This window comes from Thalassophryne amazonica, chromosome 3 (genome assembly GCF_902500255.1).
Source record: "Thalassophryne amazonica chromosome 3, fThaAma1.1, whole genome shotgun sequence".
Taxonomy (NCBI): domain Eukaryota; kingdom Metazoa; phylum Chordata; class Actinopteri; order Batrachoidiformes; family Batrachoididae; genus Thalassophryne; species Thalassophryne amazonica.
In genome coordinates, this window is record NC_047105.1 from 68,581,458 (window position 1) to 68,596,899 (window position 15,442).

Sequence of the window (15,442 nt, forward strand, 5' to 3'; positions counted from 1 at the left end):
CTGTGGAGCAGCACAGGCAACGCACGACAACAGTGCTAAAACAAAATAAAAATCCACTAGACAGGCTGTGGAGCAGCACAGGTAACGCACGACAACAGTGCTAAAATAAAATAAAAATCCACTAGACAGGCTGTGGAGCAGCACAGGTAACGCACAACAACAGTGCTAAAATAAAATAAAAATCAACTAGACAGGCTGTGGAGCAGCACAGGTAACGCACGACAACAGTGCTAAAATAAAATAAAAATCCACTAGACAGGCTGTGGAGCAGCACAGGTAACGCACAACAACAGTGCTAAAAAATAAAATAAAATAAAAATCCACTGGACAGGCTGTGGAGCAGCACAGGTAACGCACAACAACAGTGCTAAAAAATAAAATAAAAATAAAAATCCACTAGACAGGCTGTGGAGCAGCACAGGTAACGCACAACAACAGTGCTAAAACAAAATAAAAATCCACTAGACAGGCTGTGGAGCAGCACAGGTAACGCACAACAACAGTGCTAAAACAAAATAAAAATCCACTAGACAGGCTGTGGAGCAGCACAGGTAACGCACGACAACAGTGCTAAAACAAAATAAAAATCCACTAGACAGGCTGTGGAGCAGCACAGGTAACGCACAACAACAGTGCTAAAACAAAATAAAAATCCACTAGACAGGCTGTGGAGCAGCACAGGTAACGCACGACAACAGTGCTAAAACAAAATAAAAATCCACTAGACAGGCTGTGGAGCAGCACAGGTAACGCACAACAACAGTGCTAAAAAATAAAATAAAAATAAAAATCCACTGGACAGGCTGTGGAGCAGCACAGGCAACGCACGACAACAGTGCTAAAACAAAATAAAAATCCACTAGACAGGCTGTGGAGCAGCACAGGTAACGCACGACACAGCGCTAAATAAAAATCCACTGGACAGGCTGTGGAGCAGCACAGGTAACGCACGACAACAGCGCCCAAAAAAATAAAATCAAAATCAAAATCCACTGGACAGGCTGTGGAGCAGCACAGGTAACACACGACAACAGTGGTAAAAATAAAATAAAAATCCACTGGACAGGCTGTGGAGCAGCACAGGTAACGCACGACAACAGTGCTAAAAAAAATAAATAAATAAATTAAAAAAAAAAAAAAAAAAAAAAAAAAAAAAAAAAAAAAAAAAAATAAATAAAAATAAAAATCCACTGGACAGGCTGCGGAGCAGCACAGGTAACACACGACAACAGTGGTAAAAAATAAAATAAAAATCCACTGTACAGGCTGTGGAGCAGCACAGGTAACACACGACAACAGTGGTAAAAAATAAAATAAAAATCCACTGAACAGGCTGTGGAGCAGCACAGGTAACACACGACAACAGTGGTAAAAAATAAAATAAAAATCCACTGAACAGGCTGTAGAGCAGCACAGGCAACGCACGACAACAGTGGTAAAAAATAAAATAAAAATCCACTGAACAGGCTGTAGAGCAGCACAGGTAACGCACGACAACAGTGGTAAAAAATAAAATAAAAATCCACTGAACAGGCTGTAGAGCAGCACAGGTAACGCACGACAACAGTGGTAAAAATAAAATAAAAATCCACTGAACAGGCTGTAGAGCAGCACAGGTAACACACGACAACAGTGGTAAAAAATAAAATAAAATCCACTGAACAGGCTGTAGAGCAGCACAGGTAACGCACGACAACAGTGGTAAAAAATAAAATAAAAATCCACTGAACAGGCTGTAGAGCAGCACAGGTAACACACGACAACAGTGGTAAAAAATAAAATAAAAATCCACTGAACAGGCTGTAGAGCAGCACAGGTAACACACGACAACAGTGGCAAAAAATAAAATAAAAATCCACTGAACAGGCTGTAGAGCAGCACAGGTAACACACGACAACAGTGGTAAAAAATAAAATAAAAATCCACTGAACAGGCTGTAGAGCAGCACAGGTAACACACGACAACAGTGGTAAAAAATAAAATAAAAATCCACTGAACAGGCTGTAGAGCAGCACAGGTAACACACGACAACAGTGGTAAAAAATAAAATAAAAATCCACTGAACAGGCTGTAGAGCAGCACAGGTAACGCACGACAACAGTGGCAAAAAATAAAATAAAAATCCACTGAACAGGCTGTAGAGCAGCACAGGTAACACACGACAACAGTGGTAAAAAATAAAATAAAAATCCACTGAACAGGCTGTAGAGCAGCACAGGTAACACACGACAACAGTGGTAAAAAATAAAATAAAAATCCACTGAACAGGCTGTAGAGCAGCACAGGTAACACACGACAACAGTGGCAAAAAATAAAATAAAAATCCACTGAACAGGCTGTAGAGCAGCACAGGTAACACACGACAACAGTGGTAAAAAATAAAATAAAAATCCACTGAACAGGCTGTAGAGCAGCACAGGTAACACACGACAACAGTGGCAAAAAATAAAATAAAAATCCACTGAACAGGCTGTAGAGCAGCACAGATAACACACGACAACAGTGGCAAAAAATAAAATAAAAATCCACTGAACAGGCTGTAGAGCAGCACAGGTAACACACGACAACAGTGCTAAAAATAAAATAAAAATCCACTGGACAGGCTGTGGAGCAGCACAGGTAACGCACGACAACAGTGCTAAAAATAAAATAAAAATCCACTGGACAGGCTGTGGAGCAGCACAGGTAACACACGACAACAGTGCTAAAAAATAAAATAAAAATCCACTGAACAGGCTGTAGAGCAGCACAGGTAACGCACGACAACAGTGCTAAAAATAAAATAAAAATCCACTGGACAGGCTGTGGAGCAGCACAGGTAACGCACGACAACAGTGCTAAAATAAAATAAAAATCCACTAGGCAGGCTGTGGAGCAGCACGACAACAGTGCTAAAAATAAAATAAAAATAAAAACGAAAGCGTTAGCAAGCTTGCCAACGCTGATGAAGGTTAGCTGATAAAAGAGCTCCGTCGCGATGCTTCGACCGTTAGAGGTCTTCTTTAGGCGTTGGAGCACGGTGAAAAAGTAAAAAAAAAAAAAAAAAAAAGTAAAAAAGTCTTGAAAAAGACTGTTAATTCAAAGAACTCAAACAGCTCAGTTCAAACAGCTAACAGATACAGCAGAACACCGCTGTGCTCCGGAACCAGAAACCCTGTTGTTTGACTGCAGCGACTCGGATATGTCATTCAAAGCGCATATTAAACAAATATGTAGGACTGCTTTTTTGCATTTATGCAATATCTCTAAAATTAGAAAGGTCTTGTCTCAGAGTGATGCTGAAAACCTAATTCATGCATTTATTTCCTCCAGGCTGGACTATTGTAATTCATTATTATCAGGTTGTCCTAAAAGTTCCCTAAAAAGCCTTCAGTTAATTCAAAATGCTGCAGCTAGAGTACTAACGGGGACTAGAAGGAGAGAGCATATCTCACCCATATTGGCCTCTCTTCATTGGCTTCCTGTTAATTCTAGAATAGAATTTAAAATTCTTCTTCTTACTTATAAGGTTTTGAATAATCAGGTCCCATCTTATCTTAGGGACCTTGTAGTACCATATCACCCCAATAGAGCGCTTCGCTCTCAGACTGCAGGCTTACTTGTAGTTCCTAGGGTTTGTAAGAGTAGAATGGGAGGCAGAGCCTTCAGCTTTCAGGCTCCTCTCCTGTGGAACCAGCTCCCAATTCAGATCAGGGAGACAGACACCCTCTCTACTTTTAAGATTAGGCTTAAAACTTTCCTTTTTGCTAAAGCTTATAGTTAGGGCTGGATCGGGTGACCCTGAACCATCCCTTAGTTATGCTGCTATAGACGTAGACTGCTGGGGGGGTTCCCATGATGCACTGTTTCTTTCTCTTTTTGCTCTGTATGCACCACTCTGCTTTTAATCATTAGTGATTGATCTCTGCTCCCCTCCACAGCATGTCTTTTTCCTGGTTCTCTCCCTCAGCCCCAACCAGTCCCAGCAGAAGACTGCCCCTCCCTGAACCTGGTTCTGCTGGAGGTTTCTTCCTGTTAAAAGGGAGTTTTTCCTTCCCACTGTAGCCAAGTGCTTGCTTACAGGGGGTCGTTTTGACCGTTGGGGTTTTACATAATTATTGTATGGCCTTGCCTTACAATATAAAGCGCCTTGGGGCAACTGTTTGTTGTGATTTGGCGCTATATTAAAAAAAAATTGATTGAAATTGAATTGAAATTGATTGATTGATGGTTAGAATATGAGCACAGTGTAAACAAACACTGCATAATGATTACAGTGAAACCTGGACTCAATATGCTAATAAAATGGATAACTTTATTGCCTAGGGTAATTAAAAACAGAATTCATCGCTTTAAAGTGATTAAAAAAAGACTACATGATTATGAAGTATATCTGAAAACATAGTTCATGATTAAGAATGTTCTAAAAAAATGTAATATCTCATTGTTATAGTATGTGGTCCAGTTTTCCAAATGCTGTTAAAAGTGATACAGGGATCAGCTATCTGTGATTGATTAGTTTTGTCTTGCAGGTGACAAGAAATGAGAATAATATGCCTGTAGATGGTCATTATTTTTGTTTACAATGTATTAATTCCCTTTACTGTAATGAAAAGTGCACTTTAAGTTGTGTTTGAAAACACTGATTTTTCTAGTTTATTTTGACTGCATGTGAATATGCTAATCAGTGATTGATTGGTTAAGCCTGCTTCTGCTGTTGTAGAGTGTGTTGTAACGTTCAAATGTTTTTCTGACTTAAAAAAACAATTCTTGCTCTGTCCACGGAGTGTAACACTGACAATTCCTTTGACTTCATGCTTGGTTTGTGCTCTCACATGACAGGTGTGTGTCTTTCTAAATCATGTCCAGTCAGTTGAATTTACCCCAGGTGGACTCCAATTAAGCTGTAGAAACATCTCAAGGATGATCAGTGGAAACAGGATGCACCTGAGTTCAGTTTTGAACTTCATGGCAAATGCTGTGAATACTTATGTACATGTGATTCCTTTCTTTTGTTTTTTTTTAATTGCAAAAATCTTTTTAAAAAAATCACATTGTTATTATGGAGTATTGTGTGTAGAATTTTGAGGGAAAAAAATGAATTTCATCCATTTTACAATAAGGATGTGACATACTAAGTGTGGAAAAAGCGAAGCGTAGTGAATACTTTGTGGATGAACTGTAACCTGGTGTGCACATATATAGTAGTAATCTGATCACAACTTGTGGACCTTTATTTCAGTAATGCAGTACTGTGTGTCTTGAATATAGTTTTAAGTGAAACTATCTGATACTTTTTCAAGTGTTTTCATGCTGAGCCATATAATTGTTCCTTAACAGTTGGTTTGACTGATTTAATGAAATTAAATAACCATTTAATTTGTATTGCACTTTCAAATACAAAGAATAACATAACTATATATTGGCACTTTTCTTCAGACAAGTCAGGGGATGGATACATGAAGAACAGTCTACTCAATACAGTTTTAGTGTCATACTAAAACTGTCATACTGTTTGTATTTCTTCATAATTGATGTAAATAAAATCCAAGTCATATTCATTGACTTGGAAATGTTCATGTATCCATCCCCTGACTTGTTTGAAGAAAACTGGCAAAAAAAAAAAAAAACACTGATTATTTACAGGCATTGTACCAAAGTGTTCCATTACTTATGCAACCCATCATCTTGGCTTTTATATTTTTCATTAATTTATATTAAGTTGTTGAGATTTGTTTTGAGTTTGAGGGTTAAGGTTAGATCATTTTTGAAATTTTCATACTGAGAAGACTGATTTATTGTGTGAAATACCAAGTGGCCCCCCAATACTTTTGGAGTGCACTCGTATTGATGAAGTATAAGTCTGTAGACTCTAGCCAAATTAGCATTAGATAAGAGAATATTGACATCTCTTCAGGATTTTAAGATTTATATCCAGTTTTTCAACATCTCATTGACTGGAGTCGCTGGTTCTCCATGGACACATTTTTAAGCTTTCACTTTCACTTTTCACTTTTCTTCACTAAAATGAAGACATGGAGTCACCATCTTCATGGTTGCATGGGTGTTGTGGTTCCAGTGTTTCTATCAGTTAACAATAATACTAATGGCTTCAGAAACCTCTTGCTGTGTGTCCTGCGTATGTTGCAATGGTGGGATATTGTTTGTGGTGTTTTGGGGGTTTTAGTCTTTGGAAGTTTCATGTGTCTAGATGTTTTACTATCAGAATGTTCTGTCCTTTATCATTGGACTCCCTCCTGTGGATGACATACCTGGCCTCTCTTGCTCTGAATCCTATCTCTACTCCCTCGGTGTTCCTTGTTGCTCCTCCGTGTCCTATCTGGTCCTCTCAGGTTTAACCCCAGAAGCTCGACAAAACCTTGACAGCTCAGTCAGGGCTTGGCCTGCACCAGAGCAACAAGTTGACCTGAAGGGTAAGGAGGGTGAGTGTGTCTGTCTACCTGTCTACTTCCATGTGTCTGTCTGTGTTTGTGTCCAAATCTAACAAACATTTTTAAGTTAGTGGTGCAACCGGAGCCTCTGAGCACTGGTGGTTTTCTTGTCAAGAAAACGGTGGACTCCATCTCTCTCTGTCTCTGTCTTGCTCTCTTTTTTTGTTTGTTTGTTTGTGTGATATCTGTGATTATATGGAGACACAATAATAGGGAGTAATTTTGCAGTATTTGTATCTTCTGTCTGTGGAAACTGGTTGTGATGAGCTAATACAGAGAAACCCATGTTGTCCTGCTCTTGTCAGGTCGTGAGGTGCATGTGGTTATGAACACCAACGACCCAGACTATGAACACATCTACTCCATCGAGGCCTACGATGAACCCTTTGACAACTTGCTGTTCTATGTTCCCTCTGCTAACCAGACTGATGGTATCATGATCCACTGATCCTCCTCACCCTGTGCCAAAGTCACATCTGAAAACAACTCTGCACTTCAATAACACAGAGCAGTGCCACAGCCAAAAAAGTCACATGAATGTTTGGCAAATGAACATAATATGTTTAATTTGTTAAATATGTTTCTCAAAATGTTATTGGTTAACACACAAACACAATAATGCATTGTTCATTTCATTAGGTAAAACATATGTAAACTGTTGATTAAAGTAATTACCCAAGCAGCCAATCCAATGCATTCAGACATGACCAAGAGGATAGTTTGAAGTTTGGACCAAGTATCAGAATGAAGAACAAAAGTGATTTCAATGACTTTGTTGATGCAAGACTGATTGTGTAGTTTGAGAATTTCGTCAACTACTGGCCTCCTGGGATTTTAAGGGTCCTATGTCACTGTGCACGACTGCTGGAGAGCAGTTGGAGATGCAAATTAGTGACCAAACATGCAACTGAGCGACAATTTCGTAGTTGGTATCTCACTCAAGTGGCCACTCACAGCTGAAATAACGACATGTTTGCACACAAACTGTTTGGCTCTTATTATCCTGCTATTATCCATGTGAATAGACTGTGGAAATTCCCCCGACTGTACCCAGTAATGACAAAATAAAATAAATATTTTAAAAAATTAATAATAATAAATTAATGGTAATGGTAAATGGACTGCATTTATATAGCGCATTTCCATCTGCATCAGATGCTCAAAGCACTTTACAGTGGTGCCTCGCATTTACCCATTCACACAAACACACTCACACATCGATGTCAGGGTGCTGCCATGCAAGGTGCTCACTACACACCAGGAGCAACTAGGGGATTAAGGACCTTGCCCAAGGGCCCTTAGTGATTTTCCAGTATGGCTGGGTTTTGAACCGAAGATCCTCTGGTCTGAAGCCGAACACTTAATCACTAGACCAGTGGTCTCCAAACTATTCCAGAAAGGGCTGAGAGGGTGCTGGAGTCAGTGGCTGCAAAGAAAACCTGCACCCTCTCGTCCCTTTCTGGAATAGTTTGGAGACCACTGCACTAGACCATCATCTCCCGTTAAATAACAATAATAAAGCCTAGTAGCTCCACGGGGGTGGGGGGTGGGGGGTGGAACTGGAACAAAAGTGTATACATCATACTTACCAACTTGCAGAATGATGTCCCTGCTGGATCTACTGTCCTCTCTTCTTCCAGTATATAATATTCTGTGTATATGATCTTTTTGTCCTTGGCTCTGAGATCCATGTGCGGTGCTCGTCCACACACTGGACCAGCCTCTTCTCTGTGATGCAGACATGTCCAGCAGCGTTTTGGCAGTGTGCGTCCTTTGATTTGACTTATCTTGCGATAAAATATTTTGTCCCTTTGGCTGTTCCCTTGTTTTTTTATCAGTCAGGGTCTCACAGCAGTGAGACCTCTGTCCTCCTGCGTTTTGGCTCTGATGGACAGATATTGTCACATTTCCATGGCATAGCATTGAACAGAAATATTTTCCCAGATTAAAGACACATATGTGCACTGTGGAAGAGCTGGATTAGAGCAGAGTGTACCGTTGAATGAAAGCATGTCATCATATTTCCTCACTGATTGTGCTTCATCCTCACAGTGAGCACATCAAACAAGTCTGGGGCACATCCTCAGAGAGAGAGAGAGACAGAGAGAGAGAGAGCGAGCTCCAGATTAAAATAGTTTAAAATCGACACAGCGCTGTGCACTTTGCTCCTGTATAATTGGTCAGTGCAGTCTCGTTTGAGGGTGGACGCTAAGGGGTTAAATATGCATATGACAATAATCCTACATCCAAGGACAGCCCTCTGGGGTTTTGGGCAAATTATACAGCAAACAAAGAAGAAGTGACGATGTGGTGGAAAGTGGACGTGTGTTGTGGTTTGTTTATGAGCCGGAGCTCAAACGTGTCGAGGCGGTTGTGCAGGCGAGAGACCGCAGCTACTCTGGCTAGCTGCATAGGCTAACACTTACCAACAGGACATCCCCATTTGTCTCGTCTTCCCTTCTCCACTGGGAACCGAAAAAACTCCAGTAGTACACCATTTATCCTTGTGAAGTTATGCTGTTTTAGTATTGTGCAACGGGAGGCTGTCCCCGGAAATGGTCAATTCCCACGATGTCACGCTGGGGTTCAAAGGACACTGTGCTGCCCTATTGTGCTCCTCAATTTAAAAAAAAAAGAACATTAAATGCTTAAGTCCAGAAATCTTGTACAAGAGCCCCAATGTCCACTGCAACTGCATCTATGCTGGCAGCAGCTCGCCCACTTCCAGAAGTGGCTGCATCTCTGCTATTTTTGTGTGTACCCCTGCAAGTTGTGCATGTGGCCCACCCCTCCCACAATTCCGTCATGAATCTTTCACGTTAGGAGTTCCAGCGAGTGCATTCAGGGGTTCACACGACACCAGCAACGGCTCTGCTAGCATACTGGGAGGACCCTTGTCACCTTACCAACTTTGAACAGTTTAAAATCCAGGCATGTTGCTTGCAAAACCCTGTGAGTGAAGCAAGGGAAGTGCACCACCCAGCAAACATCAAAATCAAATGATTTCCCTCACAATTGTTTACAGACTGTCGTAGCCCAGTGAGATAATATCCTAACCAAAATTAGCCATACAGTGTCTGAAGAATTCACACAGATTCAGAATAATTTTTAGTCACAAACGTTACATAACCTCAAGTGCTGATTATTACCTACCTGAAGGTCACTCCACCTGTGTTCACTTCATGACTTAATCCAGAACACACAGTAAATCTGGGTTGTTTTTTCTCCAAATGTAATATGGCTTTAATATGGCTTTAATCCGCCCCTTTTTGTAACCCGTGGTGCCTTCAGACAAAAAACAAAACAGCAGCAACATCACATTTGTCTCAGTAAGACTAAATAATAATGATTACATTCCTTGAAAATGGTATCTCTGATTTCACTCCTGCTGTGTTCACCCACAGAGTCATGGAGAATCCACGTAGTTACACTGTGTGGTGCTGTCATTTTTCCACAGAAAAGCTACCTTCCTCAGTCAGATTTGACCAGACTTGCTGGTATCACTGACACCAGGTCTCCCGGGAGCACTTAGCTTAGCCAGTGGTTTAGCTCAGCTTGGCCAATAGCTCAAACGGCTGGGAGCTGGTCCATACCATGACAATCCTGTTGACAGCATACACTCGTCGTCACCTTTCTGTTTGACTCCGTGATCACAAAAGCGGCTTCCTCAGTGAAACTGGCTGGCTTAGCTTAGAATGGCGCGATGTGACACTGTGGCAAAAAACTGCAAACACGCTGTCGGGAGAGGAAATGTGCTTTGTTCTCTTGGCCATACGAATGGAAAAAATAAAATCCATGGTCAGATCCATGTTTTGAAGACCATTCTCACACTGTGCTGGGATTCATTTCTGCAGTCTTCCCCAGAGGCACTCAAAAAAACCTCTTGCTTTACTCCTCAAAATATTATCTTTAGAAAATCTGTCCACCTAATAAGCAACACTAGCTGTTTTAATGCAACCTCGTAAAGTAGCCATTTTAACCATTTTGATGTATTCACCATCAAAGTCCACAAAAAACAGATTTTACACTGTAAAAAAAATTCTGTTTTTCCCATTCCTTTCAATAGAGGCTCTTAAAGCAGCATTACCGTATATGATGTCATCAAAGTCCAGTTTTATGAGAGGTTCCTGTTTCTGAGCGTTTATCAACAGCAGGTGAAATCAGGTTAAATTCCCCATGTTTAATGATTTAATTTCTCAGGTCATATGGCACCAAAAATAAAAAGGTAATACATCAATATTTTCATAATTCTTTATTTATTTAGTATTGTCAGATCATTCAACTTTTTATTTACTAGTGATACACACTTTAAGCCGATGATCATATGTGAGGTGTGTATACAATGCAATTAAATGTTAAAAACCTTTGTAACAAAAGATAAATTCACTGTTAATTTTCTTCTTCTTGATAAAGTTATAGTTTCAAATACATCCAAATAATGTTTCTTCCAAATATAAAAAATAAATAAAAGTCCATCTTTATGAAGCATAATTTCTTCAAAACACAGAACTTTCTTTCTCTGTCTTTTTTCTTCTTCTTCATCCTCTTTATTCAAATTTGGTCTTCCAGATTAAAGCTCTTTTTTTCAGAACAAGAACATTTTCTTTCTTTCTTTCTTTCTTTCTTTGACTTTCAAACAGAAAAAACAGTCCCCTTTTATTTAAATGTGTGGTCTTCCACTTAAAACACATTACAGGGTACATGCACAAAGCATCTGATCTTATTTTACCGCACTGTAACAAATGCAGCATGTGAGGTGTCATTTGGTGGAGAGGTGTAGGGAAGCTTCTTGCGCATGCATGAATTTTTCTACTCCACAGAGCAGTTGCAAGCACCAAACCAAGAGTGCAGACATGTACTGTACCTCCGATGAGTTTTCATAATGGACCGACTTGAGCCCGTCCACAAGTTGAAATGACCAAGTGTTTGACATAATACAGACTTTGGTCACGGATGACCAATGTGTCACCATACAAGAACTTGTGGAGGATTTGGGATTAGCACAGGTTTGATTTTGGTGTAGGATTTGGGCATGCAGAGTGTCAGCAAAATTCATGCTGAAGCAGCTGACAGCGGAGCAGAAGCAAATGCAACTGGAAATCCTGCAGCCACTCGTGGTCACCTGATTAAGCCTTTTCTGGCCAAACAGATGATGATGATGATGATGATGGCCTCCTTCTGGGGATGTCTACCATGGATATTGCGCCCTCGATTTGTTTCACATGATGTTGTCTCAGCTGGCACAGCATCAGCTGACAGTCCAATCGGGAGCAACATTCTTTCCGCCTCTGGTGCAGGGGTAGGTAGTCACTGGATTTGTCTCACAGGCACGTGCTTTCGGTGTCTGCAAGGCAGGATCCTCAGGATCCCTGCTCTCTCTTATACAGTTCTCCCAGCGGTTCTGCCATTTACAGAAGCAAATCTGGAAGTCCTTTTTTTTTGGAATGGTGTCCAGCTCATCCATTGCATTTCACGTGAATTCTTCATATGACTCAAACTGAGTCCTTTTTAGTGTCATTTTGAACAGCCAAAAATTAGAGAAAGCCATATCAGGATAGAAGGAGGCCTGAACGAATTACAGGAATGGGGTGTTTGGCCAGGAAGGCTGAATGAGCTCTCCACATGCCCAAATCGTCTGTCAAACGTTCCCACCTCAAGTCGTTCCATCATGTTATGCACTCTGTGGTTTGGTACTTGTTTCTGAAGTGCTCTGCGGACAAGACAAAAATTCACACATACTCAAGAAGGTTCCGTACACCTCAACAACTCCTACTCTTCATTTGTTTCCATGGGATAAAATTAGGTTACATAATTTTTGCATGCACCTTGTATTTCTTTAAAACAAAGAGTAGGTTTTTTCTTTCCTTTTCTTATTGTTCTTCTTCCTGCTTTTCAACCTCCAGTTCCCCTTTAAGAAGATAGCCTCTGCTAATATATTAGCCTCAGTGTTCGGGACACCTCTCGTTTGTGATCCGACAACAGTCTGGATTAGTGAAGTCTGCTGTTTGGGAATTTTATCACATGGACTTTTTGAGTCCAGCTCAGACTTTTGTTTGTGAACGTCTTGTGGATTACTTTTCTGTGTGAAACATTTCCCAAACTGTAAGGCAAATGTACGGTAAGTTCAGTTTAAACCAGCTCACCGTGGCATTTATCTCTTGTTGTTTCCGTTTTGTTTCTCTGCTGTTTGCTGCAGCATCCCGTGGGAACAGGCGTTCATTTACTTAGTTGTTTGTGTCAATTGACAGAACACTTTGCTGTTTGATGAAGACATTTATTCATATTTATTTGCTTCAAATGAGCATGATTGGTAATTGTATTTTATCTTTGGAGTCCGATGATCATCAAAGACAAAGCAGTGACACCATCACAATTGTACAACAAACGCTTAAAGTGTGACCAGACTCGGTTTTAAATGTGTGCTGAAAGTAATTGAGCCCTGTTTGGATGTTTTCAGCTTTGTCATTTATTAAACAAACAAACAAAAACAAAACAAACCAAACAAAAAAAAAAACCACAACGGCACTTTAATGTTGTGTTTCCTATTTCAACTGCAATGAAAATTTGTGATTCTTTTTTTTCCAGTATTTAAGTCGCACCAGACTATAAGTTGCAGGACCTTTCTAACTTGTTAAAAAATATGGCTTATACTCCACAAAATGTGGTATTTTTTAGGAGTTACTTTACACAGGTCAGTGGAACCACTTGATGTAACTCTATAAGTAAATTAAATAACATGTTTTTTGAGTATATTGTCAAAAATGAACTTCTTAAGAATTAACTGGTTTACTTGCTAAAATCTAATTCCAGTACAACAGAAAATGGCACATGAAATTTCAGCTAATTTTATGAAATTTAATTTCTTAATTTACCAGATTGTCACATTTGTATTTTTTGTTTTGTTTTTTTTTTTTTTTCCTTTTTGCACTTAATGTGTCTCTGTTGTGTGTGTGTCTGTCTGTGGACAGGTGAGGCTGTCAGAGACGAACCTGAGAAAACTGTCAAACCAAACAAATCAGCCAGTGCTGATGCTGAAAGAGCAGCAAAAGTTAATGGTCAGAGCGCAGACAGTGCTGCACCTGTGAAAACAGTCAAGTCCAAGTCAGTCAGGTTGAAGAGGAGAGTCAAAGGTGAAGGTAAACCAGTTCTTGTGCTGCTGTTTTAGGATTCATTAACGATTCATTCTGCCTGCCTGCTGTTTGGTCCCATCTTGCCAAAACATGAGGTTTCACTTCTGAGCTCCTGTACTTTTGTTTGAATTCTTCTGGGAAAATTTCAACAGCTTGCCATGTTTGCTGTACGTTAAAGAAGGTGATGGCTGAAATAGACTGTTTCCTGTTGGACAGGTCATTAGACCTGTTAAAAGGCTCCAACTACCATTCTTTGTGCTTGATGTGGAGGATGGAGGATTGAGGAGGAGAGGTGAGTAGGGAAGTTTTGTTTACACCCCAAAATGTGAAATTAGTGACACATTTTAGGATGGAAGAAAAAAATAAATTCATAGTAACTTTAAGCATAAAAATGAACAGTTGCTGTAACCATCTGGTTCAAGATGCACCGAAGCAAAAAAAACTTTTTGGTGTTTTGTTTAAAAACAAAGTCTAAGCATACCTACAGTACCACTCAAAAGTTTGGACACACTTTCCCATTTAACTGGGGAAGTGTGTCCAACTTTTGACTGGTACTGTGCGCACCCATCACCCCTGGACAGTCCAGAACTATTTATATGTGTGTGCATGGTGTGCTGTTTAAATAAAAATGGGTCTATGTAGCACTCCTATTTTGCTAAATAATAATTTTAAAAATCCCTAAACCTTTCCCCTTTTTGTGCCATAATTTACTGTTCTGTATTCCAGGCCATGTTACACAATGATCTGCGCAAATCAGTTTGTTAGTTTATGATTAAGACAAATGAACAAATCAGCCATCTGAACAGACGTGCGAGAAATCCTGACCTCCTTCGTGGAGTTAAATTTATTATTCCAGTTTATGAGTTGTCTGTGTCACAAAATTCATCACAACGATGACTTGACTTGTAAGTGGTTAACATGCAAAAATAAGTGTGTAGGATTGCATTCACAGACAGTAGCGCACATGGCACAAAAAGGTATGCAGTAACATTTGGAGGCGTGTACAACAAAAGAAAACATAAGAAAACATCTGCATGCCTCTTACAGCAATTATTGAAATTGTTGTGATTTGTCAGGTTTTTTTTTTCTTGTCACTTTTCTCATTGTGTGCATCATTGCTCAGTGTTCACATGTGTTGGTGTTGTGCAGCTCCTGCAGAGCTGTGCCTGCTGCCCATGGAGGAGGGCAGCTGTGGACGGTACACGCTGCGCTGGTACTTTAACAGCCAGGCTCACGCCTGCAGGCCCTTCATCTACAGCGGCTGCCAAGGAAACGACAACCGCTTCCTTCACCTGGAACAGTGTGAGGAGGTCTGTCTTGGGGAGTCTGAAGGTACACACAAACACACACACGCTGCCACTTGCCAGGGAAATCATGTGAAATAACACCTGATCCATCATGCAGGTACTCCCTTCAAGAGAGCGCGGTGATGGTGGCCATCGTCTCCTCGATCACTGAAAATCTTGCTTCTAGAGACTGTTTTGTCACACAAGTCCACAATCACTTTTTATTGTTGTTTATTTATTGTTTCTTTAAACCCAAACAAATATTTACTCTCGTTTGAGAAAGAATACCAGAGGATGTTGTGACTTCTTGCTTTTCCAAATTATTTAAGTATTTTCACAAATAAATAGCAAAAAGAGAGAGAGAGAGAGAGAGAGAGAGAGAGAGAGAGAGAGAGAGAGAGAGAGAGAGAGAGAGAGAGAGAGAGAAAAGGCTTTTTTAAAATGAAAAATACTTGAACCAAAGAAGCTAGGTAACTTTTTGTGCACTGGTGTAACAAATCCTTTATAACTGTTTTTTTTGTTTTTTTTAACACTAGCACATCAAAGTTTTTATTGCCCTCCTTTTTTTCACCATACTTGGGCTCCAAGGGTTGAC

At 40.1% G+C, this 15,442-nt stretch overlaps 1 protein-coding gene across 1 annotated transcript in view; it reads left to right on the forward strand.

The window, feature by feature from the left end:
- The window catches only part of col7a1 (collagen, type VII, alpha 1), a 224,309-nt gene extending 209,108 nt beyond the window's left edge, over positions 1-15,201 (forward strand). Inside the window, 5 exon segments of the mRNA XM_034166636.1 lie at positions 6,333-6,413; positions 6,737-6,862; positions 13,400-13,567; positions 14,711-14,893; positions 14,966-15,201. Coding sequence (XP_034022527.1) covers positions 6,333-6,413; positions 6,737-6,862; positions 13,400-13,567; positions 14,711-14,893; positions 14,966-14,991 — 584 coding nt within the window. The 3' untranslated portion in view covers positions 14,992-15,201.
- Positions 15,202-15,442: the final 241 nt, after the last annotated feature.